General features: G+C 46.4%; 2 protein-coding genes and 1 pseudogene across 3 annotated transcripts; 2 read left to right on the forward strand and 1 right to left on the reverse strand.

The window, feature by feature from the left end:
- The first annotated feature begins 556 nt into the window (after window positions 1–556).
- CD207 (CD207 molecule) lies at window positions 557–5,926 on the forward strand. Its single transcript, XM_035272337.3, has 6 exons — window positions 557–669; window positions 769–885; window positions 2,382–2,756; window positions 3,352–3,503; window positions 4,542–4,660; window positions 5,150–5,926. The coding sequence occupies exons 1-6, from the start codon at window positions 597–599 to the stop codon at window positions 5,298–5,300; spliced, it is 987 nt and encodes a 328-aa protein (XP_035128228.1). The 5' UTR covers window positions 557–596; the 3' UTR covers window positions 5,301–5,926.
- Window positions 5,927–12,545: 6,619 nt separating this feature from the next.
- CLEC4F (C-type lectin domain family 4 member F) lies at window positions 12,546–25,262 on the forward strand. Of its 2 annotated transcripts, none has more exons than XM_017964248.5 (7): window positions 12,546–12,742; window positions 13,280–13,396; window positions 13,790–13,879; window positions 15,838–16,953; window positions 20,706–20,857; window positions 24,092–24,210; window positions 24,828–25,262. In XM_017964248.5, the coding sequence occupies exons 1-7, from the start codon at window positions 12,682–12,684 to the stop codon at window positions 24,976–24,978; spliced, it is 1,806 nt and encodes a 601-aa protein (XP_017819737.2). In that variant the 5' UTR covers window positions 12,546–12,681; the 3' UTR covers window positions 24,979–25,262. The 2 variants fall into 2 exon arrangements, with proteins under 2 accessions (XP_017819737.2, XP_035128229.1); XM_035272338.3 differs by lacking the exon at window positions 24,828–25,262 and adding an exon at window positions 24,551–24,749.
- Window positions 19,490–20,588, reverse strand: LOC144579362 (heterogeneous nuclear ribonucleoprotein A1-like; annotated as a pseudogene).
- Window positions 25,263–26,660: the final 1,398 nt, after the last annotated feature.

The following is a 26,660-nucleotide window of genomic DNA, read 5'->3' on the forward strand; positions in this document are numbered from 1 at the left end:
TTAACTTCTTCTTATTCTTCTACTGGAGCTTTTTTCATATCCTTCTACTAGAGTTTATTCTTCTACTGGAGTTTATTTATTTATTTTTTCCCATTACTCCATTTCCTATGCTTCTTTGAACTGGGCATGTTTGTCTCTTGTGCTCACCACCTTGCAATTTATTTGCCCATGTCTGTCTTTCCTACCAGACTGAGCTGCTTAGTGCAAGGGCTGTGAGTTCTTCACTATTGTGGCCCTATGCCTGGTACAGCATCAGTACCTAGAAGGCACTTAGTCTCTTTTTGCGGGATGAGTGGGTGAATGGATGGATGGATGGATGAGGAGTCTTAGAAGAGAAATGGGGTAGCTTTGGGACAAGATGGTTAATGTATCTATGTAACAGACCCCCAGAGAAGACAATAAGTGGCCTTTTCCTGAAAGCTCAGACTTCTGAAGAGGGGATTAAGCCAGATGAGGTACCTAGTCAGGAATAGGGAAGTTGGGATAACAGGGTGACCTGCCATGGGACTCACTTCCTGTTTCCTCTGGATAAGAGTCCTTGGAGAGACAGGCAGCCAGAAGCACCTGTGCTGCCAGGGTAAGGGTGAGCACTCAAGATGACTGCAGAGAGGGAGGTCCCTGATGCACACTTCACTGTGGACAAACAGAACATCTCCCTCTGGCCCCGAGGCAAGCAGCAGCCACTGCTCAGAACCTGCTCCGAATTCCATGTGCAAGCCTGCCCTTTGCTGCTCCTTCAACATTTTCTTCTTCTTCTTCTTCCAACAGAGCCTCCTCCCAAGTCTGGTTCATCTCTGGTCCCGGGGAAAACATCCACAGTCTGTGCTGCATTAATCTGCTTGACGCTGGTCCTGGTCGCCTCCGTCTTGCTGCAGGCTGTCCTTTGTAAGTCCTCGTGTTTCATCGTCTGGGCTTAGCCCCTCTCTGTGGGCCACCTGGCTCCCTCCAGATCCAGACCACTTCCCTGCTTTCCAGGTTTCTCCTGCCTGTGGCTTTTTCATTTGTCTCCTTTCTCCTCTTTCCATATGCAGTAATGGGTGTGCAATCCCCAGAAAGGTCAGTGGCTGCTCTTTCCCTCTCTCCCTCCTTCCAATTCTGGGAAATTATTGGGATCAGCGTTTGCACATTGGTGCTCAAGGATACATTCTTTTGTTCTCAGGAAACATTCATCTAGTTTTTCATCCTGTGCTATTTTCTCCACGCCCCCACCAAATCTCCCACCCATCTGAGCCTTGCTCCTTGGATTTGGAGCCTTGTGGACAGCCCTTGACAGTGCAGTGCCTTCTGACCCTGTGAAGGACTGAGCCTTCGGTGTCACGGGCCCCAACCGACTGGATGGAGAGCCTGGCCAACAAGCCAACAGATCTCCATGACTCAGTCCCCTCATCAGGATCCGTTCATGCTCTCTTCATTCTCCTGTCCCTGCGAAGATCATGTCTAGGGAGCTCTCCTACTCATTTGGTGCTGCATGGTTTATCTTTCTTTCTCTTCTGGCTCTGCCAGGCTTCATGCCCTTTGCTGCTGACAGAGCCTTCTTCCTCCTGCCAGGGCACCAGGAAGCAGAGCAAGGGAACCTGAGAAGCTGTTGTGTTTTGTTTTCTCCCTCTGTGGCCTCGGGACATATTTGGTCTCACACCTGTAGGCTCTGAGCAGAGTCCCCCTGGCCCCATTCTAGACCCCTGGCCTCTACCATGGCATTTTCCACAGGACTCACCTTTGAGCCTCTTGGTTTGTCTTTGATCCTCTCTCTGGTACCCAGGCTTGGGACTTGAGCAGAATGTGAAAGTGGACGAGACAAGGGAAGAGGAGAAACAGTTTTGTAATCTTCATTTCCATGTTCTCCGGAGAAGAAGCCACTTCCAGATTAGTGGCTGGCTCTTCCTGTGGTCACAGAGGGACCGTGGATAGATATAGGGGAGTGGTGCTGTCCTAGCAGACAGCTACTGCAGGGGTTTCTGAAAGCAGAGGGATGGCAACCAAGGGGAGGGGTCCAGGGGGAATCAAGTTCTGGGAAGAGTGACGGGGTTCATGGAGGGCGCCCCTTTATCAAATGCTCTCTGAACACTCAGAGAAAATTCAGGACTGGCTTCTAATCCCTGCTTCTGCTTGCCTGTGAAATCTCCTCATGGAGAGCTTGTTGCTTTATCAATCTTCCCATTGTCTGTATCCACCTGTGTTCCTGGCACATGGTAGGTGCCTATTGCATGTTTGTTTTATGTTAATGAATGATTGGAGGGTTGGGGTGGCCCATTGGACTGTCTTGGCTCCTTGGGAAGCTTCAGCCTGTTCCTTCCCTTCCCTTCCTTTGATCAACCTGACAACACCCTCACTCCTGTCCCTGGGGCTCCCCTCAGCTGACCTCCTGACTTTCTCAATCCCAGATCCCCGGTTTATGGGCACCATATCAGATGTAAAGACCAATGTCCAGTTGCTGAAAGGTCGTGTGGACAACATCAGCACCCTGGATTCTGAAATTAAAAAGAACAGCGACGGCATGGAGGTAGCCGGCACTCAGATCCAGTTGGTGAATGTGAGCCTGGGTTATGTGCGTTCTCAGTTCCTGAAGTTAAAAACCAGTGTGGAGAAGGCCAACGCCCAGATCCAGATCTTAACGAGAAGTTGGGAGGATGTCGGTACCTTAAACACCCAAATCCCAGAGTTAAAAAGAGACCTAGAGAAAGCCAGTGCTTTAAATACAAAGATCCGGGAACTCCAGAGCAGTTTGGAGAATATGAGCAAGTTGCTCAAACGACAAAGTAAGTCACTCAGAAAATTACATTGAAACTGACCAGCGGCCCATGGGACCCTTACCTGTCCCAGACCTGAGACTATGGGGCTAGTGGGGTGGGGAGGAGATGGGGGGCAAGAGAGGGGCAGCCATGGGCTAGAAAGTTTAGGAGAGAAGGCTTTGGGTTGGGGAGCACTTAGGGGCTGTTAGGAAAAGAGACTAGGGTCCAGCTGGAGCTAGACCACACCAAAGTGCAGAATGTAAAAGCATTAGGAGATGTCCACCCTGGCCCATACCTGGTCATTTCCCATCAAGTTCCTTTCTAGAGTCTAGGGCCGCAGCCACTTGTCATCGCCAATGGAGAGTTGCTTCCCCTTCATGGGAAAGACATCCTTTGTCCATCTTATCACATTCTAACCTCTCCAGTCCCAGAGACTCTATTAGTCTCTGTCTGACTTTCAGGATTTGAAAGAGTATCCCCAGTCCCCTACACAAGGACCCAAGGACACCAGAGCACAGCTGCATTTGCTGCTGTCTCTGAGACTTCATTCAATTGCCCCCACCAAGCTAGCACCCCAAGAAAACAAGAATACCAGCGTTCACTTTTAGCTCTTGTTCTCTAGATGACATTCTACAGGTGGTTTCTCAAGGCTGGAATTTCTTCAGGGGAAACTTTTATTACTTTTCTCGCATCCCAAAGACCTGGTATAGTGCCCAGCAGTTCTGCATTTCCAGGAATTCACACCTGACCTCGGTGACCTCAGAGAGTGAGCAGGTGAGTGCTGTGCCTATGGGATCTGGGAAGGGGGTGTATAAGCATTGGGCCAGGGAGGATGGACAAGATTATGCTGGGCTAATAAAAATCCCCAAATATTGATGACCTAATGAAGAAGCATTATTTCTCACATACCATGTCCAATAAGGACTGTCAAGGGGGCTCTGGGCACTGTGGCTACTCAAGGACCCAGGCCGAAGGAGACTTCATTTTAACATGTTTCCACAATTGCTGGGGCAGGAAAAGGGAACTTGATGTATTGTGCAAAGCTTCGGCCCAGATTTAACTTACCTCATTTTTACTTACATTTCACTGGCCAAAAGTAAGTTATACAGTACTCCTGGATTCAAAGAGGGCAGAGAGGTGCTACTTTCCACATGCCCAGAAAAAAAGAGATATTCGTGAACAGCATTAATGAATCCTCATGACTCAAGAAGTCTCCTGCCTGGTGAGGCAGAAATTGCATGAGCCCTTTTCATCTGGGCAGTGGGATAGCAGAGCAGGTCAGAGCCTGGGCTCTGGAGTAGTTCTAGAGCCCTAACCTTGCCATCTATCCAGTCCTAGCAGCTTGGGTGGAATATGCAACTTTACTGGGCAAACTTCACTGTCCCTTACTTGATGAAACATGCATGGTGCTGGCACCTGCCTCAGAGAGGAAAGGAATGAATGCATATGGAGGACTCAGCACAGTGCCTTATGTGGACTCAGAGCTTGCTAAATTCAGGTGTTATAATCTGAACCATTCTCTTGGGGTCCATGCTCTGGCGTTCAGCTGAGGCCTTCTTGTACTTCAGCACCTGCTTCCTGAGTGGCAGAAAGGCTTGGGTCCTGAGCTTGTTAGCTGCAGGGCAGGGAAATATCATAATCTGGAAGATGAAATCTGAGCCCTGGGCAGGGCAAGAAGAGGCTTGAGAGAGGCCATTGTGTGCAGCACATCTGTGGGTCAGGGATGTCACTGAGCACAGGTGACAAACACCCAGAGATGATGATCAAGCTCCGGGTGTGGCCACACCTCTTCTTATCCTGTCTTTCCTACAGGAGTTTCTGTATAAGACAGCAGGGGGACGCATCTACTGGATTGGCCTGACTAAAGCAGGAATGGAAGGGGAGTGGTCCTGGGTGGATGACACGCCATTCAACAAGGTCCAAAGTGAGAGGTAAGGCTCTGGACCCCTCCCTGCCAGCCTGCGTTTCCCTGGCTATGGCCTGGGAAAGAAGAGAGTGGAGGTGATGCTCCCCACGAGACAGGGTTTCTGATTCTTCTCTGTCCTAGGGTGACAGGAGCATTGGAACCAAGATCTAGTGCAACCCTGTCACTAACTGGCTGTGGGACCTGGGCCCTCCATGCCCTCTGGGGTTTGGCAGCAAGGCCTTCTACCTGGCCAGCTTCAGAAGGGATTGTGTCATGAGTCTAGGTCTTCACATTGTGGGTTTGTATAGGGACTTGAGAGTGGTGAACTGGACTTGGGGCGTGAGTGAAAGCTTAGAGGCCTCACGAGTCCTCTTCCTCTTAGGCTTGGGTGCAGACATTTGCTGCCATTCCCTACAACTAAACCTGGGATTGAGTTAACTTATTTCTTCAGTGGATATAAGTTCTTCTTCATTTTCCAACTTTGTAAATCCATCTTTTTTCCCCCACTTGGTAGGTTCTGGATTCCAGGTGAGCCCAACAATTATGGAAACAATGAACACTGTGCCAATTTAAAGGCATCCTCGCTTCAGTCCTGGAATGATGCCCCATGTGACCAAACATTTCTTTTCATCTGTAAGCGACCCTACATTCCGTCAGAACCATGACAGGACAAGTTCCCAAGCTCACTCTTGGAGTTCCAGCGCTTGTCAAATATGAGGAAATGCCTCTTTCTTCCCCAGACTCCAGGATGACTTTGCACCTTAATTTTTCTTGCTTCAAAATTGTCCCACAGTGGCATTCTGGAGTCCGTCTGTCCTGGCTGCAAATTCTCCAACCCCATGGAGGCAGCTGGAACAGAAAGGAGGATTCAGGTTAAAGTGGGAGGGGTGGGTGGAGAGGATTTAGAACTTCCAATTGCTCTGCTGCTGTGCCATCTTTGAGCCTCACAGAGCTCCAAAGACCTAAGCCTGAGTTCCTGCCTCTCACCCTATGTGCCCTTGCCCTAGCTCCCTAGCTGGCTAGTTCCCTACCATCTGGACCAGCTGCACTCCACTCAGTTTTCTACTTAATAGGTTTCATTTCTCTGCCAGCCTGGGAAGCTATTCAAACAAGCCAATCACATCCTCTCACAGGAACCCGAGGCACCTCATGCTTTTGTTACAGCGAGGCTGCCTCCCACAGCCCTGTTGGTTCACTCTGCTCCTGAGCGTGACCCCATGTGGCCCTGCATGGCTTGTGATGTCTTTCCTCACTGGACTCTATTTTGACTAGTAAACTGCTGTCAATCTCATCTGACCAGCGTCAAATGCGTGTTTTTGGCCATCTTGTCCTAAGCAGAGCAGGGGATCTCTCCCTCGCCAATGGAGGAAATGGGGGGTGACAAGAACAAGGCTGGTCAGGGATCTCTGGTTGGTTTTGGCCAAGCGATGAGCTGGGAAAATCAGACCATTTCTCTGGGAAAGAATTTGGAAATAACAAGGGGATGAGGCTGTTGACAGAAGGAAGTTGAGTTGGAAGGCCCTGAGTTAGAGAAAGGCTGGAGGGGCCGTCATGGGGCACTGGAGGAAACTAACAATGAGCAAAAGCTAAGAGGCCGAGGAAAGATGTGAATTAGGTCAGGCGCAGTGGTTCATGCCTGCAATCCCAGCACTTTGGGAGGCCAAGGTGGGTGGATCACCTGAGGCCAGGAGTTTGAGACCAGCCTTGCCGACATGATGAAACCCCTGTCTCTACTAAAAATACAAAAATTAGCTGGGTGTGGTGGTGGGTGCCTGTTATTCTAGCTACTTGGGAGGCCAAGGGAGAAGAATCTCTTTAACCTGGGAGGCAGAAGTTGCAGTGAGCCGAGATCGCATCATTGCATTCTAGCCGGCTGATAGAGCGAGACTCCATCTCAAGTAAAGAGAAGTGACAACAGAGGATTTAGCTGGCAGAGAAAAGAGAACAACTCAAAGGAGTAGTACTGGGGGTCCTGGAGGGCAGGCTGAGGGGCTCCGGCTGCTCACATTCCCTGTGCTGCCTCAGATCCTCCCAGCCCTTCTGATCCTCCTGGTTTCTGTGCATGGAGATCTTACAAGACCTGTGCCCCTGACCCCTCCCGTTGCTTTCTCTAGAAACTGAAAAAGCCTGAGTCAGTGAGGATGTGTCTTTATCTGGAGTCTGTGCCCCAGCCTGTATCCGGCAAGTGCAGCATTGCCTTGGCTTCCTCCTTTGAGGAAGCTGGACACCTGCCACTTTGCTTTGTCATGTGCCCTTGGCTCCCTTCCCGACTGTATGCATGTCTTGCTTCTCCAGGGAGTTGCTACATGGGCACCTGCACTTCTGCTGGCAGTGTGGACTCGCCCAGGAAGCCCCACCATTGACAGTGCTCTAGTCCTGTCTCAAGCAGGTCTCCGCATTATTGATACCTTGGCAGCTCCATGGGTCATGGACCCCACAGAATTTCTTGTGAAATTCTGGGGATTTTTCCATTGTCAGGTGAAAAGTTGGGAGCCAGGGACAGGTGAGAACTTTTTCTCAGTCAACTTGAGTATTTATCACATTAGTTTTTTTTTTTTTTTCCTTTTTGAGAAGGAGTCTTGCTCTGTTGCCCAGGCTGGAGTGCAGTGGTGCGATCTCAGCTCACTGCAACCTCTGCCTCCTGGGTTCAAGCAATTCTCCTGTCTCAGTCTCCTGAGTAGCTGGGACTACAGGCAGCTGCCACCATGCCCTGCTAATTTTTGTATTTTTAGTAGAGATGGGGTTTCTCCATGTTGGCCAGGCTGGTGTCGAACTCCTGACCTTAGGTGACCCACCCACCTTGGCCTCCCAAAGTGCTGGGATTACAGGTGTGAGCCACCACACCGGCCAGTTTTTTTTTTTCTCCCTGATTTGGCAGGCTAAAAATGCTTGACTTGCCCTCTTTCTATGTTGCAATAAAATACTCTTGAAAAATTTATTCTTTTGTGTTTGAATATAAAAGAAGAAAAAGAATACTTGACTCACCCCTAATGACCAACTAGTCGTAATGCTTGTGAACATGTACTACAATATTTATTGATCTATCTATCACTTCATTCTCTCTTTCTTTGTCCTTCTTTCTCACTTTCTCTTTCTTTCTCTTCTCTTTTTCTCATATTCTATGAGTTGTGCTTTCTTTGTTTTAATTTTCCCAGTGCTTTGGAAGATAAACCATTATTTGGGTGGGGCTTGTATGTGTGTGTAGTTGTCTAGTTGTCCAGCACTTTCCCTTTTCTTTTTTGGGGGAGAGGATGGAGTTTCACTTTTGTTGCATAGGCTGGAGTGCAGTGGCGCGATCTTGGCTCACTGAAACCTTTGCCTCCCGGGTTCAAGTGATTCTCCTGCCTCAGCCTCCATAGTAGCTGGGATTACAGGCACGCACCATCAAGCTTGACTAATTTTCTATTTTTAATAGAGACAGCGTTTCTCCATGTTGGTCAAGCTGGTCTCAAACTCCCGACCTCAGGTGATCCACCTGCCTCAGCCTCCCAAAGTGCTGGGATGACAGGTGTGAGCCACCGCGCCTGCCACACTTTCCCTTTTTCTTACAAAGCACCCTGGCTTTTGGGATTATGGGCATTATTCCTGGCATTGTTGCCCTGGTTGGGGCTGGGCCCTGGGTGTGGGGGCTGCCTTGGCTACCTTGGCAACCCCACCTGGCCAGGGCTCCAGACAGTCCCCATCAAGGCAGTGCGTTGATCCCATCAGAGGTTTCAGGCCCTCCTTTCTTTCTATCTCTTTGTTCCCACCCCAGATCTCCAGGAGCCTCCCTTCCTATCTGTCCCAAGGCAACTTCCTTTTTTTTGGTCTCAGAATGAACCTCTGTTTTTTGGGTGAAAAAATACAGGTTACCCAATTTATGATAAACTCAGTGTGTTTTCAAAAAGGAAATTTTTATTGTTCTCTGGGAGCCTAAACAAAAGGATTTCCCAAGGTTTCCTGAGGAAGAGGCACATCAGCTGAGCCTGGAAAGATGAGCAGAATTTAGGTGGTGAGTGGATCGGGGCACAGATTCGGAAAGAGAGAGGAAGCAGGAAATGCAGAGGAAGAGTGTGGCAGGCCTGAGATACTGAGAGAATTCCAGTCTAGCTGGAGTGTGGTGTGAGGTGAAGCAGGGGGCAGGCAACTCTCGGTGGGCCTCAAAGCCACGGGAGGGGTTTTGGATTTTATTTGAAGGACAAGGAGAAATCACTGAAGTGTTTTAGGCAGATGAGTGACACGATCCCAATTGTTCTGTTTTTTACTTAGTGTTGAAGGAGCATGACAAATGATTTATTACATTTGAAACCTTAAATGCTTCCAGGAATAACAAGATCTACAGACATGCAACAGAACGACGCCACTGGAAAATTTTTGTCACACTTTTGTGGTTCTTCCTTCATACTGAGCAGCTTCTTGTTTTAGGTATCTTCCTGTATTTTGAATTCACCTTCTCAAGTTAGAAGCAGAACTGGCATTTGTAGCCTTCCTTGCAGAAAAGTGCAGGTGTGAGGCTAGGTGCTTTGGGAGGCCCTTCAGGAGGCCAGGGCAGGAGGATCGCTTATGGCCAGGAGTGGAAGACCAGCTTGGTCAACCCAGTAGGACCCCATCTCCACAAAAAATACAAGAAAATTAGCTGGGTGTGGTAGTGCAGACTTGTAGTCCTGGCTACTCAGGAGGCTGAGGGGGGAGGATTGCTAGGGCTCAAGAGGCTGAGGCTGCAGTGAGCCATGATCACACCACTGCACTCTAGCCTGGGCGATAGAGCAAAACCCTGTTGTTGTTTTTTAAAGTGCAGTCATGTGACCCAGGGACCACCAGTTGGATTCAACCATGTGAGACCTTTGATTTGTCCTGGTGGTTGTTCAGAGCTCCGACTAGATTTAGTGCTGCCATTCCCAGAAGCATATCAGTGTTCTTGGAGCATTCCTCCTGCCAGCATAGACTCTAAAGCTTGAGTCTTGTCTTCTGAGAGTCTATAATTGTTACCTTATATCTTTTAAAATTTTTGATTTTTCTGACACAAGGTCTCCCTCTGTCACCCAGGTTGGAGTGCAGTGGCACAGTCATAGCTCACTACAGCCTTGAACTCCTGGGTTCAAGCAATCCTCCCACCTCAGCCTCCTGAGTACCTGGAACCTCAGGTGCGCGACACCACCGCCAGCTATTTTTTTAAATTTTAATTTTTAGTAGAGATGAGGTCTTGCTATATTGCCCAGGCTGGTCTCGACCTCCTGAGCTCAGGTGATCCTCCTACCTCAGCTTCCCAAAGTGCTGGGATTACAGGTGTCAGTTGCCGTACCCAGCCATCCCTAATATCTTTTAGAAAATGCCTTTTTAGGCTGGGCTCAGTGGTTCATGCCTGTAGTCTCAGCACTTTGGGAGGCTGAGGCAGGAGAATCACTTGATCCCAGAAGTTTGAGGCCAGCCCGGGCAACATAGGGAGACCCTGTCTCTACAAAAAAAAAAAAAAAAAAAAAAAGCAAAACTTAGCCGTGTGTGGTGGTGTGTGCCTGTAGTCCCAGCAACTCAAGAAGCTGAGGTGTGAGAACTGTTTAAATCCGGGAGGTCAAGGCTGCAGTGAGCTGTGATCATGCCTCTGTACTCCAGCCTGGGCGATAGAGTGAGACCTTGTCTCAAAATAATTAAAAAAAAAACCTTTATACTATAGAATAGTTTTAGCTTTACAGAAAAATTGTGATGATAATACAGAGAGTTTCTATATACCCACCCTTTCTCATTTTCCCTATTGTTAGCTTCTTATGTTAGTATGGTACATTTGTCACAATTAATGAACCAATATTTAACTGAAGTCCATACTTTATTCAGATTTCCTTGGTTTTCCCCTAACATCCTTTTCCCTCCTAGGATCCCATCCAGAATGCCACATTATATTAGGTCTTCATGTCTCCTTGGGATCCTCTTGGCTGTGACATTTTCTCAGACTTTCCTTGTTTTTGATGACCTTGACAGTTTTGAGGAGCACTTGTCAGGTACTTTGTAGATTGCCCCTTAAGTGGAATTTGCCTGATGTATTTCTCATGATTAGACTGGGGTACTGAATTTCAGGAGGAAGACCTTGGAGATAAAGGGCCATTCTCATCACATCCTATCAAGGGTACATACTATCAATATAATTCTTTACTGTTGGTGTTGACCTTGATCTCCAAGCTGGGGTAGTGTTTGCCAAGTTCATGGACTCCTGAGTTACTCTTTTCTCCCTTTTCCCTTACTGAACTTTTTGGAAGGAAGTCACTATATGCAGCTCACACTCAGAGAGTAGGAAGTTACATTCTGTCTTCCTCAGAATGGAATATTTACAGAAAATATTTGGACATTTTTTGCACTAGAGATTTATCTATTTGTTTACTTACTCAGGCATTCATTTATATCAGTACGGATTCACAGATATTTCTCTTACACTTTGGATTATAATCCAATGCTACTTTATTTGTTTGTTTTGCTCAAATTACTCTGGCTTTGGCCATTGGGAGCTCCTTCATAGGTCCCTGTGTCATTTTGGGCGATAGAGCAAAACCATACCTCCATCATTTTTTTTTTTTGGTAACAAAACATCTCCTTACTTTCTGGTACTACAAGATGCTCTAGGCTCATCTTGTCTATTTCCTGGCCCAGTTCTAGAGTCAGCCATTTCTCCAAGGAGCCCCGATTTCCTTTTTTTGGAGAATGGTGTTAGAAACCAAAACCTGGGTTCTGCATGTGGTTGTTGCTATTAGAATGTCATTGCCTCTTCCAGCTAAGTAATATTTGTGTGTACACCTATTTTTTTAAAAAAGATTATTATGCCTGCAACATGGTGACAGGGTAAGGTGAGAGGCAGGGAGGGCAGTTAGGAGGTGGTTGTTGTTAGGAGGTGATGAATTGTTGTTGTTGTATTTTGTGGGATGTAAAATCAGGACACTTTGTACTGCTGAATATAGGGGCTCACATCATGCCAAGAAACTGTCCCTATGTAGACGCTTGCTTGCTTGCTTGCTTTCCCTTTCTTTCTTTCTTTCTTTCTTTCTTTCTTTCTTTCTTTCTTTCTTTCTTTCTTTCTTTCTTTCTTTTTCTTTCTTCTTTCTTTCTTTCTCTTTCTTCCTTCCTTCCTTTCTTTCTTTCCTGCTTTCTTTATCTCTCTTTGTTTCTTTGCTTTCTCTCTCTTTCTTTCTTCTTTCTTTCATTCTCTCTTTCTCTTTCTTTCGACCAGGTCTTGCTCTCTGTCATCCAGGCTGGAGTACACTGGGGCAAATCTCGGCTCACTGCAACCTCCGCCTCCTGGATTCAAACAATTCTCCTGCCTCAGCTTCCCGAGTAGCTGAGATTACAGGTGCCCACCACCACACCTGGATAATTTTTGTGTTTTTAGTAGAGATGGGATTTCACCATCTTGGCCAGGCTGGTCTTGAACTCCTAACCTCAGGTGATCCACCCGCCTCACCTACCAAAGTGCTGGGATTGCAGGCATGAGCCACCGCTCCTGGCCTAGTGTAGTATTTCTATATAATCTCCGCACATCCTTCTGTATACTGTAATTCAGTTGTGAGGCCTTGAGTGGCTGGTCATCCTGCCTTTTCCTTTGACCTGCAAATTCCTGCTGCACCATCCTGGATCCTCCTTTTCCTGATTCTTTTTACTTAAGAGGTTCTGGAGCTAGAATTGAAGGTCAGCCATAGTCATAAGGGTGTTTTCTACTCAAAGTTGAGACCCCTTCCTAGGTGGCCAGTCCCAGCCCCAGCTCCAGAGAAAAAGACAGGTGTTTGGGGTTATGCTGGATTTGCCAGAGAAGGGAATGATAGGACTGGGAGCTGAGGGGAGGGCGCTAATGGGAAGAGGAAGAAAATAGGGCAGATGAGTGTTTGGGAGCCTCTAGGGGAGGGGCCCACTGGGGAGGGTTTCTGCAAAGTCAGTCGGGGAGGGAGGAAGAGCTCAGAGGGTGGTCAGGACCTCTGTCAGGAGCATATAAGTGTGGGTGTCTCAGCTTTTCTTCTACTGCCATTGGGCCACAGGACGGCCCTTCCAGAAGCCAGTGGCTGGGAGCAGTGCTGGAGGATCAAGGAAGCAGAGATGGACGGCGAGGCAGTCCACTTCTGCACAGATAACCAGTGTATCTCCCTCCATCCACAAGGTGAGAAAACTGCAGCCCCAGCTCATGCCCACTGAGGGATTAGCCTGCCTGTCCTTTGGCCCTCTGCCATAAGGCAGCTTATTGCTGTCTTATTGACCTCCCTAGAACCTTGTCCTTGGGGATGCTGACCTGGCAAGAGAAAGAGAATGGACTTTGAATTCAGGTGATCCTGGCTTGGAATCCCAGCTCTGCACACTGAGCTGGTCCTGTGAGGCCTCCCTCCCTCCCTTCCTTTCTTCTTTCATTCAAACTAACTTTTGCTGCCCTGTGCTCTGGGCCAGGTTCTGTGCCCTGCACACCACCAAGGCCTTGAGATTCAGAGAGCTGCGGTCTTGGTCTCAGAGCTCCTCGCTTCTGTGTTGCTGCCATACCCACACCTAGCTCTGGTGAACAGCCCAAAGGGCTTCGTCTTCCTTCTCCATAACCACTTGTATGATAAGCATACAACCTAGGAAACTGAATCAGAGAGGATCAGCATGACTGTGTCTCAGCCTGCCCAGAGCCCTCTCACCTTGGACATTGGCTTCTCCTCTGTAGGGGTGGATTCTGTGGCAATGACTCCTGCAGCCCCCAAGATGTCGAGGCTTGTTCGGGCTACCCCAGTGTTCATGGCTGTGACCTTGGTCTTCTCTCTTGTGACTCTCTTTTTAATGGGTAAGCCCCCAGGTGACCCAAATCTCACTGACTCGTTCTCCTTTCAGTATAAAATCCCCCAGATGCACACTCTCAAGGGCCCCAGATGCATACTCTCTGGGCCTCTCTGTTCCCAGAAGGATCATTCCACCTCCAGCTCCAGGCCCAAGCCACAGCTTTCCTGGGACTAGATAGAGGCCACTGTTCAAGGGGAGGCTCTTAAGAACTGAGGTTCTGCTACTTGGGTGGCAAGTAAAAGAAAGAAAAAAAAAAAACTGAGGTTCATGAGGGAAACCCTGGGAGGGGCCTTGCTGCTATCTCCTCTGTTCTGGAACCCTTCCTGGGTGTGGGAGACTGTGTCCTCCCAGGCTCAGGGCTGGGGATTTGCTGACCTGGGAAAATGGGATGTCTCAGTTCAACAGCACACAAGACCTGTGACAAAGCCTGTGCAAGCCATGCTTCTGGGAGACAACATTACTGAGCATTTACCTTTTGAACTCAACAGTGAGTAGCTATGGTGGGGGTGGGGTGCAGGAGGGAGCTGGGACCTTCAGATGCTCAGACCCTAGGATGCTCCCCCAGTACCCCCAGATCACTGAATGGGTTCTGCCATCCTCATAGAAAGAAATAATTTTTTAAAAACACAGTTTTATTGAGGTCTAATGGTGTACACTATTTAAAGCACACAATCTGATAAGTTTTCACATATGTATGTGCCTGTGAAACCATCACCACCATCATCTTCACATAGTCATCCTCCTCACCCCAAAGTTTCCCTGTGGCTCTTTGTAATTCCTTCCTCTCCCTTCCTCCCTTCATCCCTGGGCAGCCACAGATCTACTTGCTGTAACTATAGATTAGTTTGCTTTTTCTAGAGTTTTATAGAAAAGGGATCATAGAGTATGTACTCTTTTTTCTTTTCTTGTCATGTGATTTGCAAATATTTTCTCTCAGTCTGTGACTTGTCTTTTCATTCCCTTAACAAGATTTTAACTTTGATAAAGTCTAATTTATCATTTTATTTCTGTTATTCGTGGTCTTGTATGTGAGAAATTTGCCTGCTCCAACGCTCCAAAGATGCTCTTTTTTGTTTCTGGAAATTTTACAGTTTTTGGTTTTGCATTTAGTTCTCTGCCTCATTTGAGTTAATTATCATATAGTGGTGTGAAATATGGAATGCAGTTATTTTTGGCATATAGATATACAATTGACCCAGCACCATTTGTTGAAAGGGTTATCTTTCTCCATGAATTGCCTTTGCATCTTTGTTGAAAATCAATTGTCCATATGTGTAGGGGTCTACTCTGGATTCTCTATTCTGTCACATTGATTTGCCTACCTTTATAAAGCAGAATCTTTGACTGAACTTCCTGTACTTGGAAAGGTCACCTGTCTTACCTTTGCGCAGTGATTGAGGCCTCACACATCTACACAGGCAGCACATGAGAAATACTGAATGGATGCTCCAGAAAGGGTCTCTGCCAACTTGGGTTTTTCTCCCTCTTCCTGGCGGGAGACTGGAATCAGAAGGGGACAGTGGATGTCTGAGATTGGGTCCTAGTTTGTGAGGTGAACAAAGGATGCTATCAGGACCAGAGGTAGATGCAGGTGAGGTTGCTAGGAAAGACCTCGCAGATTAAAGGCGTTGCAGAGTCTCTTTCAATGTCCCCAACACAAGACCTTGGACCCAGGTTTCCTGCGTCCTCAAACTGTTCTGCAGGGACCCTTGCCCTATGTAACACTGGAGTACTGGCTCTTTAAAAGGCTATTTCAGCTGAGATCCAGCGTTAATTACTTGGAGGGCACAGTATGCCTCTGTCATAGCTGTGGATTGAACAGGGTACTTCCTCTGACACACCTATTTTGTTTTATTTCTGTTTTGTTTCTTTGTGTTTTCTTCTCCATGGAATTTGTCATCATAAAACTTATATTTGTGGTGGTTTTTAGGAAGTAACAATGGTGAATCAAGAAGCTCTATGCTTGGTGTACAAATATACTGTGGGACTAACCACAGGCTTTATTCATACCTATTTTCTTTCTCATAATGACCCATCTATGGTGAAATTTCAGTGGAATTAAACTTCAACAGCTCAAATGATATAATCAGTTACTTTCAAGTTGAGCAATTATAATGACAAAATAATCCAAGCCTTAACCAGTATGACTCCTGGTGGCAGCTGGCTTACAGTGGGCAAGTATTTCAATCCTTCTGACCCCTTCATTCGAGTGTAACAGTGAATTCAATCTTTGTTTGTTGGCCCACAGTCTCAGGTGGGCCAAGAAACAAAGACCCTATCCCCAGGGTCTAGGTGGCAGTGTAACCAGCACAGTGCTCGGGGTAGCCCTGAGGGCTGTGCAGTCCCCATTTCCCTTGGAAATGTTAAGAACACTTTGGTTGGCCCATACGATGCTACGCTATGTCATGGATCTCTTTGGCTGCCTTCTTCACTTCCTCCCTCCAGATCATCACCACTTTGGCAGGGAGACAGAAATGCAAGAGCTTATCCAGATGTTTAAAGGCCACATGGAGAACTCCAGCGCCTGGGTAGTAGAGATCCAGATGCTGAAGTGCAGAGTGGACAATGTCAATTCTCAGCTCCAGGTACTTAGTAGTCATCTGGGAAACACCAGTGCTGATATCCAGATGGTAACAGGAGTTCTAAAGGATGCCACTACATTGAGTTTGCAGACCCAAACGTTGAGGAATTCCCTGGAGGGAACCAATGCTGACATCCAGAGGCTCAAGGGAGGCCTGGAAAAGGCAAATGCTTTAACCCAGACTCAGAATTTCTTAAAAAGCACTTTAGAAAACACCAGCACAGAGCTCCACATGTTAAGCAGAGGCTTAGAAAATGCGAACTCTGAAATTCAGATATTGAAGGCCGGTTTGGAAATGGCAAATGCCCAGGCTCAGTTAGTCAATAGCAGTTTAAAGAATGCTAATGCTGAGATCCATGTTTTGAGAGGCCATCTAGATAGTGTCAATGACTTGAGGACCCAGAACCAGGTTTTAAGAAGTAGTTTGGAAGGAGCCAATGCTGAGATCCAGGGACTAAAGGAAAATCTGCAGAACACAAATGCTTTAAACTCCCAGACCCAGACTCTTATGAAAGGCAGTTTTGACAACACCAGTGCTGAGATCCAATTATTAAGAGATCATTTGGAAAGGGCAGGTGATGGAATTCACTTGTTAAAAAGGAGTTTGGAAACAGTCACAACCGAGATCCAAAGAGCAAATGGCCGTCTGGACCAGACAGATGCTGAATTTCTGGGATTCAAGGCAGAAATGGAAAATGCCAGTACCTTAAATGCCCAGATTCAGGTCTTAAATGGTCATATGAAAAATGCCAGCAGACAGATACAGACCCTGAAACAAGGAATGAAGAATGCTTTGGCCTTAACTTCCCAGACTGAGATGTTAGACAGCAATCTGAAGAAGGCCAGTGTTGAGATCCAGAAATTAAGAGAGGATTTAGAGAACACCAAAGCTCTAACTGTGGAAATCCAGCAGGAGCACAGTCGCCTGAAGACCCTCCGTGAGGTCGTTGCTTCACAGGAACAGCTACAAAGAACCCAAAGTAAGTGGGAGGGAGGAGTCCTGCTGGGGAGGGTACAGGCCTTTGAGAGGGTAGAGTCTCCCGTCCCATCTACCACAACATGCATCTCCCTAGGGAGGAGCCTGGGGGCTGGAGAGAGGACCAAATCCGGGGAAGTGGGTGAGACCAGTGTTTTTCCACTTTGGGGGCATGCACTGGAATCACCCAAGGAGCTTTGAAAATACTGATGCCTGGGGACCCACCTCCAGAGCTCTGATTTTTTTTTTTTTATAAGGGTGTCTGAGATTAGAAGTCTTTTTATTTTAACTCCCTAGGCAGATCTAATGGCATCTGGGCTGAGAACTATTAGCTTAATTTTTGTTTCTTAAAGGACCAAGAAGTAGATATCTTCGGCTTTGGGCTGTATGGTCTGTTACAACTACTCAACTCTGCTCTTGTAGTGATAAAGCAGCCAAAGGCAGCAACTAATGAGCATGGCTGTGTCCCAATAAACTTTATAAAAAGGCACTGCTGGCAGATGGGAGTTTGCCAATCATTGGTTTAGATGACTGGTTCTGGGCATCAGAACTACAAGAGGCCTTGCTGAAACAGATCGTTAAAACATGATTTTGGTTTAGCAAGGCTATGGTGGTCCTGAAAATTTGCATTTCTACCACATTGCCAGGTGATGCTGATGTTCTGGGACCACACTTTTCGAACCCCTGATTTACACACCCACCATCTCTTACTGGGGCTTTCACTATTGTGTTGTCCTTGGTGTTTCCGGCCTCATTAGGAGTGCCTTCTTCTGGTTCAGCTTCTACCAGGTTGACATTTTCCCCAGTGCAAATCCGAATACATTACTGTCCTTCTCAAAACTTTGTGGTGCTCCCAATTGCTCATAGGGTAAAAAAAATCCAATCTCTTTCACATGGTATGGACCATTTAGTACAAGTGAACCTGTCCAAATTCATCACCCACCCATCCTGTATGCACCGACAATATGAAGTAGGTTGAATAGATCAGGCTATGCTGGGCTGTTCCAGACCTTTATTCCTTTGTGCTGATCTTTTTCCCTGCCCGGGGGTGCTCTCCTTAACACTGAACACCTGGCAAACTCTTCCTCAGTCCTTTAAGACTCAGCTCCAGGCCAGGCATGATGGCTCATGCCTGTAATCCCAGCACTTTGGGAGGCCAAGGTGGGCGGACCTGAGGTCAGGAGTTTGAGAGCAGCCTGGCCAACATGGTGATACTCCATCTCTACTAAAAAATACAAAAAATAGCTGGGCATTGTGGTGGGTGCCTGTAATCTCAGCTATTTGGGAGGCTGAGGCAAGAGAATCACTTGAATCCGGGAGTCAGAAGTTGCAGTGAGCCGAGATTGTGCTATTGCACTCCAACCTGGGCATCCAAAGTGAAACTCCATCTCAAAAAAAAAAAAAAAAAAAGAAAGAAAAAAGGAAAGAAAAAGAAGAAAAAGACTCAGCTCCAGTAACACCTCATCCAGGGTGTCCTTCCTGAGTCCAACCTCCTGCTTAGATGAAATAGACCATACCTTCTTCCCTGACTCTATTCTACTGTCCCTGTGTATTTTAATCACTGCATCTTCAACACTTTTTTTCCATCTGTCTCATTTACCAGACTCTAAGTTCTGTAAGGGCATCAATTCACATCTGATTGATCTAGTACATCAATGGCAGTGGCTAGCTCAAAGAAGTTAAGGAAAGTTGCACAATAAATGTTGAACAAAAAACAATTGGGTAGATAAGTGAGCTTATTTATCCAATTGCAACATTTCAAACAGCTGTGGCATAGATGATGTCAAAGAGCAGGGTGTTGTGATAGGGAGGGATGAAAGAGCAGACAGAATTGGGGCTTTTGCTCACAGGATGAGCTATTAGAGTTTGAATGGCAGGGTCAGGCAGATCAGGTGATGACAAGGTCGGTCCCAGGATGGCCATGGGAGTGGCAGCAGAAGTGGATGGAGATGAAGACGAGGAAATGAGTAAGGCTATGGGATGGCTGTAAAATCTCCAGGGAAGATGGCTGAAGTTGAAGTGGAAATGACAGTCAGGTGATAGCAATGAGTTGGGAGAGAGGGCAGTATAGCCAGGAAGCAGGTATCTGGAAAGAGAGAGCTTCCTGAGTCTTCCAGGGGTGCCCAAGCCAGGTGTCCTGAGGGCTGCTTCCTGGAGTGCTAGGTAGTGAGGTGGTAGTGCAGCCCCCCAGGCCTTGGTCCTGGAACACTAGTCATCAAGAATTGCATGGGTTTGTGAATCTCAGTGGGCAGGCCCTAGAAAGGTCAGAAAAGTTCCGTCTGGGACCCCCACCAGGAGCTCCCGGTTCTCTCTCTTTTTTTTTTTTTTTTTAAAGAGACATTTATTCAGCGTCACAATCAGACTATTACATTTAGCAATCAACAGCATGGGTGCAAAAAAAAAAAAAGAAAAAGAAAAAAATCTACATTAAAACCCTTTGTTGGAATGCTTTACACTTTTCACAGAACAGAAACTAAAATAACCTGTTATACAATTAGTCACAAATACAGTCCTCGAGTTTTTTGCCCATACACATGAGTATTTGTCTAAATCATGTCTTCTTTGTAGCAGCTAGGCCCTGCCACCACTGTGCTTGGCTGAGTTCACAAATCTGTTGTAACCTGTAGCTTCCCTGTCACTTCTCTGGCTCTCCTCGCCTGCTAAGCTTTGTTTACTAATTAAAATCTTCTGCCACTGCCATAGCTACTGCTGCTACTGGAACCACCATAGCCACCTTGGTTTCATGGTTTGGCAAAGTATTGGCTGCCACGACCATAGGGGCCAGAGCTTCTGCCTCCAAAGTTTCCTCCCTTCATGGGTCCAAAATTTGAAGACTGATTGTTGTAACTGCCAAAATCACTGTAGCTTCCACCACCTCCAAAATTGCCTCCATCATTACCAAATCCATTATAGCCATCCCCACTGCCACCATATCCACCACCACCACAGCTGCCACCAAAGCCACCACGACCACTGAAATTTCCTCCACAACCAAAGTTGTCATTCCCACCAAAACCACCTCCACGACTACCACCAAAGTTTCCAGAACCATGTCGACCTCTTTGGCTGGATGAAGCACTGGCCAGCTCTTGCTCTGACAGGGCTTTCCTAACTCCACAGCCGTGGCCCTTCACAGTATGGGATTTCTGAATGACAATCTTATCCACGGAGTCATAGTCATCAAAGGTTACAAAGGAAAAGCCCCTCTTCTTGCCACTGCCTCTGTCCGTCATGATTTCAATCACTTCAATTTTCCCATACTGTCTAAAATAATCTCTTAGGTGATGTTCTTCAGTGTCTTCTTTAATGCCACCAACAAATATTTTTTTCACAGTTAAGTGGGCACCTGGTCTTTGAGAATCTTCTCTTGAGACAGCTCTCTTTGGTTCCACAACTCTTCCATCCACTTTGTGTGGCCTTGCATTCATGGCTGCATCCACCTCCTCCACAGTTGCATACGATGTACCCAAAGCCCCTGGAGTCCTTGGTGTTTGGATCTCTCATTACCACACAGTCTGTGAGCATTCCCCATTGCTCAAAATGGCTCCTCAGGCTCTCGTCGGTTGTTTCAAAGCTCAACCCGCCAATGAAGAGCTTCCTCAGCTGTTCTGGCTCTTTAGGAGACTCTGACTTAGACATGATCGCGGGGAGAAGAGAGACTTTAACGATGCTGCTTTGGTGGCGTCCACGGGCAGAAAGGAGCAAACTGACGAACGTATCTCCCTGGTTCTCTTTTCTCTCCAATCTTTGCTCCAGGTCAGCTTCTCCAGATGACTCTGCAAGGCTGGAAGTTCAATGCTGGAAGCTTATATTACTTTTCTTATGTCAAGAAGTCTTGGTCTGAGGCTGAGCAATTCTGTGTGTCCAAGGGAGCCCACCTGGCATCTGTGGCCTCTGAGGAGGAGCAGGTCAGAGCTGTGAGCATGGGGTGGTGTTGGTAGAGTTGGTGTGGAATAAGTGTCTTTGGTGTTTTGGCCTTCCTGCCCTCAGTGGGTGTGACAGAGACCTCCATGTCTTCTCTGCCAGGCAGGGAGCAAATATTTATTGAGTTCTGATGCACACATGCACTGGAGGTAGAATCCTGACAACAAACCTCCATATCTTCCATGAATGAGGGAGACACCTGGAGGTCAAGAGACATCAGCAGGGAGGGAGGCCAAGGGGAGGTGGCACCAGGTGATGCTCTTAAGTGCTGGGAACACACTTCCCTCCTCATGCCTTCGTTTTCCTCTCAGGCTTCCTTTCCAATCATTTTTTTTTTTTTTTTTTGAGACAGTATCTTATTCTCCAGGTCACCCAGGCTGGAGTGCAGTGGCCTGATCTTGGCTCACTACAACCTTGACCTCCTCTGCTCAAGTGATCCTCCCACTTCAGTCATCTGAGTAGCTCAGCCCCCCCAGGTAGCTGTGACTATAGGTGCATGACACCATATCTGGCTAATTTTGGGGAATATTTTTTGTAGAAATGGTGTTTTGCCACATTGCCCAGGCTGGTCTCAAACTCATGAGCTCAAGTGATTCACCCACTTTGGCCTCCCAAAGTGCTGGGAGTGAGCCACTGCACCCAGCCCATCTTGATTTTAATGTCAGTTAATCCAGCTGCTGTAGGGGGCCCATGAACAGGAGACCCAGGCTTTTTGGGAAGACCAGACACACGCTATGAGTCTGAGGACCACCAAAAGCATGACAGTCTCAGATAGCTCATCTGTCGTGGGTCTTGCCAGTATTACTAACAAAGAACCACAATGTTTGTGGTCCAATTTGACTTGCAGAACTGCCCACCCCTTGTGGCTCTCCCGAGACCACTGTTAGTGGTCTGAGAAAGAACATGCAACTTTGTAAAACACGTCTTCTTAATAAGCTATGGGAGACACTGGCACTATGGTCATGGCGAGGGGACAGCAGTGCTGAGGCAGAATGGGCCAGGCACCAAGGCGCAGGATTTGATGATAGTCTCTCAGTATTTAGCAATTTCTTTTGATGAGAGACAGGTTGATGATAATGACAAGGCACATAAATGATGTTCCACTGGAAACCTGCCCTGTCCACCCCTTCTCATTTCCCTTAACCTTCACCTGAAACTACTTTAGCTGAGAAGCTTTCACCAGACTGTGAGCTAGTGGTGGCTCATACCTATTTATATTTGTGTTAATTGCTTACAGATTATACTTCAGATTAGCAATTACATTACACTACAAGAAAATGTATTTGCATAGACTCTTGCTTATGTTTGTTTTGCAAAATTGTTGTACTTAGAAAACAGTCCTTAAAATAGTTTGACTCTTCCTATTAGTAATATTAATCTTTCATTTAACCAGCTAGGCAGTATTAAATAGAATTGAAGAAATACTGTAGTACTGATTTTACACCCCCTCCCCACAAAGTTTATGTTTGAATTATATGCAGTGTGAGATGATTTGCAATAATTCATAGGCTCCAAGAGTGTTGATGAATAGTCACACATTTTTTTGACTTTGTTATAATTCATTGTGATAAGAATGATTCAAATGCAGATTTAACAATCTTATAATCTATTGAATGCCATTTTTGATAAAGCACTGGTGGTCTTATTGCCAAGCTGATTGTAATAAGGCATGAAAGGGTGAAAAAAAACTACATGTTGTGAAGAAAGTATTTAAATTCAAATTTGAACAGATTTAACAAACATGAGGAACTTGTTTTTCATTTAAAAGGGTTATTTTGAAAGGCAGATGAAAATGTATTCATCTTAATTGTTTTTTTTCAAATTTAAGGAAAAAATTTATACCATATTTTAAGACAGGAATGTACAGCAAAAATGTGGGGAACAGTAGTACACTGAGAGTCTGTGTATATGTAGTATGTGCCTTTCCAAGCCTGCCAGTCTTTTTGGCTTTGAACAGTACCCACCAGATAGTCATTACTGTTCCCCAGCCCACAACTATCTTTTAAGAAGTCTTAAAGCCAGGCATGGTGGCTGACGCCTGTAATCCCAGCACTTTGGGAGTCTGAGGCAGGTGGCTCACCTGAGGTCAGGAGTTCAAGAGCAGCCTGGCTAACATGGTGAAACCCTGTCTCTACTAAAAATACAAAATTAGCTGGGTGTGGTGGCACATGCCTGTAATCCCAGCTACCTGGGAGGCTGAGGCAGGAGAATCGCTTGAACCTGGGAGGTGGAGGTTGCAGGGAGCTGAGATTGCACCACTGGGCAACAAGAGCAAAACTCCACTTCCAAAAAAAAAAAAAGTCTTTTCACAGTGAAAGGAATGTTTACTTTGAATTTATGCATTAAATTCACTATAAACCAATGGGAATGGTAATTTTGAAACAAACTTGCTAAATATTAAGAGACTAAACAAGTTAATAAATTACGTATAGCAGTGTAGTCATTCTCTCTAGATGGTGTTTCACAATGGATTTCTGTGGCTTGGCTATTTTTTTTTTTTTGAGACGAAGTCTCGCTCTTGTCCCCCAGGTTGTAGGGCAATGACACAATCTCAGCTCACTGCAACCTCCGCCTCCCAGGTGGCTTGACTAGTTTCTTAGTGACTATTTAGTGACTGAGATATGGTGATCTGGCTAAGTATTTTGAAACACATTTTGAATAATATGGCTTAGTGTTCATGGGGAATTAAATAAGTTTTTTTTTTTTTTTTTTTTACTCATTTCACCTTCCCTGTGCCGTATATTTGGAACTGATCATTTAAAAACCTCTCCAAAAAAGTAAATAAATAATAATTAAAAAAAAAAGAAAATAAAAATAAATAAATAAATAAGCTATGGGCAGGCCTGTTCTTTGTCCTAGGAAATCCACAGCCTTCATCAAGGGCTGGAACTTTTTTTTTTTTAATTGAGACGGAGTCTTGCTCTGTCACCCAGGCTGAAGTGCAATGGCATGGTCTCGGCTCACTGCAACCTCCAAAGGGCTGAAACTATTTAGTGACAATCACCACGGGAGAAGCTGGACTTGCCCTGAGGGTACCTGGCTGGTATCAGGTCCCAGACAAACCATGGAAGGTCCAGGGAGGAGCTCAGTTCCTGCAGAGAAGTGGGCTCCATGCCTCTGGGACCAGGGAGGGACCGCCTAGACTCCTCTTCCAGGTGGCCTGGAGAACTGGCTCCCCATACACAGGGGCAAACAATGACACTGACTTTTCTCTGCAGGCATTTCTGGTAGCGTTCACAGGTAACGCCTATCACTGGATCGGCCTCACTGACAGGGGCACAGAGGGCTTCTGGCGCTGGACAGATGGGACACCATTCAATGCCACCCAGAACAGAGAGTGAGTCTAGCCACCATCTGGCATTGTCCCGGGCACTGTGTTTGGTGGGCTTAGCTACACACTGTGTCCCTTCTGAGTAAATGATAGTGTTGTGTGTATATGTGTGTGACATATGTGATGTGTATGTGGTGTATGTGTGGTGTGTGTGGCATGTGTGTGGCATGTGTAATACATGTGGTGTGTGAGGTGTGCATGTGGTATGTGTGTGATATATGTGTTTGAACACCCAGGTGTAGTCATAGCTCTTACCTGGACTCCTTCACAGAGGGAAGAACAGGTCCTGAGCTGGCATGCAGACAATGAGTGCGTCTTTCTGTTTTCTTCTCCCTACCCTACTCAGGCTTGGTTCCAAGGGATCCTGCCCTCTTGGAAGATATCTTAGTGTGAATTCTGGGGTGGGAGCTTGCAGCTTCATAGGCACCCTTCCCTGTCCCTGGATCTTCAGTAACTAAGGGCAACCTGAGCACAGACACCCTCAGGATACTCCTTCTCCCAGCCCTGTCCTCATCCTAGGGCCACTAGGTGATGAAGGACCCATCTCACATCAGCTCCTTAAGCCACAGCATGGAGAAGGGATGCTTCATTTATCTAACAGAATAAAGTCCTATTGTCTCCAGGTTTTGGGGAAAGAATCAGCCTGACAACTGGCGGCACAAGGATGGGCAGACTGAAGACTGTGTCCACATTCAGTGGAAATGGAATGACATGAACTGTGACACTCCCTATCAGTGGGTGTGCAAGAAGCCCATGGGCCAGGGAGTGGCCTGAGGGCAGGCCAGAGCAGAGGGGCCGCTCCTGCCTGCCAGCACTGACCCTCCTCCTCCTCCTCCTTGATGGCTTAGGAACCTCTGAGCTCTACCTGTTCTCTGGGGCCTTCCATTGGTCTTTTGCACTTTCTGCATTGTTCTTTGATTTAGCCCTTTTGAACATGCTTACCTCGAGTGACCCAGTGAGATCAGTGGCTTCTCAAGGGAAGAGGGTTGCCATGCCCCTGTAGACCCTCAGCACCCAGCACAGCCCTGTCAGATAGCAGGTCCTCAATAAATACTCGCTGAATCAACAAAAGTTTTGTGATTGCTTGTCCCTGTGGTGGCCACATCACTCTCTCCTCCCTGGATTGGTTCTTCTTCCCTCAGTGTTCCTTCTGTCTCAAAACAAGCACACTTTTATTTAAGGGCTTTCTAGCTGGTAACTTTTTGCTGTTTGTTGAAAACAGCAGACGTTTAACACAAACTACAGGGATTTCATAGGGGTATAAAGTCCTAGGAGTCCTAGCTATCTTAGTTGTGTCCTGGGTTTCCTTTGGGTATAGATGGGGCTGGAGCTGTATTTTTTTCAGCCCTTTAAGCCACTCCAAAGACCTATTTCTCTTTCTAATCCGTGGGCTGTCCTCATCTCCTCTTCAGACTATTAATTCTCAGAGCTGTGTCTCTGGCTTCAGCCTCTTCCTGTGTCCTCCATTCATCCTTCCAGGGATTCAGCTTTCCTCCAGTTCAGCTTAGAATGAGAATTTCTAGAGAAGTTCCTTACCAGGCTTTATGGATGCCCATCCTATGCACACACACAGAATCCTCTGCAGATTTCTGAAGCTCTTTCTCTGCATAGCTCCCTCCTCTTTGTACTCTGCTCCCAAATCATGGTGCTCTCAGTCTCCCCATTTTTCTCTCCTCATGACAGTATCACTGACAGGCCTCTTGGCTGACAGAAGCTGCTTCTTTTGTCATATGGACATTTAAAAAGCCATACCTCTTTCTAAAACTATCAAACCATCCTTTGCTGGCATTAAATTCTCCTGCTTTAGATTCTTTACCTTCCTTTTGCTTTAAGTTGTCATTAATTGATTTTGCTTTTTCTCAAATTATATTCGTCTATAGGTATGCCTTTCTTATAGCAATTCTGCACCCACATAAAAACGGCATTTTCAATAAGAGATTAAAAAGGTATTTTACAAAAAGTGCAAGGTTTTTGTGCCTGCTGGTGTAGCTACAGTGATGGCCTCACACATTTCTTTTTCTTTATTTTACAATGGTCCTTTGCAGGGATTCACTTATCTTGAGATGGCAGACCACCACAGCTGCAGACCTTTATAAATGGCACATATCAAGCAATTCAACCTTTTTTGATAACGTCATGACTTTTCTCTGCTTTTGGGGAGAACGTCCAGATTTACTAGTGCCACCTCATATGGATCCCATGATGTTATTCAAGGTTTACAATATTGCACTGAAAATGAAAAATACATGAGAACTAAATCAGTTTTTACTGCCATACACAATTGACTGGAGTGAGGAATTGCTCACGGGAGATGATTAGCATCACATAATGTTTTAAGTGGATACTTAAACACTTGAGCTCACTGTGGTAGCAACAGGAGATGGCTACAAAATTATTATAATATTACAGTATGTACCACAGCTAGTTTTATGCAGTTTTAATTTAATATTGCATCT

Source organism: Callithrix jacchus, chromosome 14, assembly GCF_049354715.1.
Source record: "Callithrix jacchus isolate 240 chromosome 14, calJac240_pri, whole genome shotgun sequence".
Taxonomy (NCBI): Eukaryota; Metazoa; Chordata; class Mammalia; order Primates; family Cebidae; genus Callithrix; species Callithrix jacchus.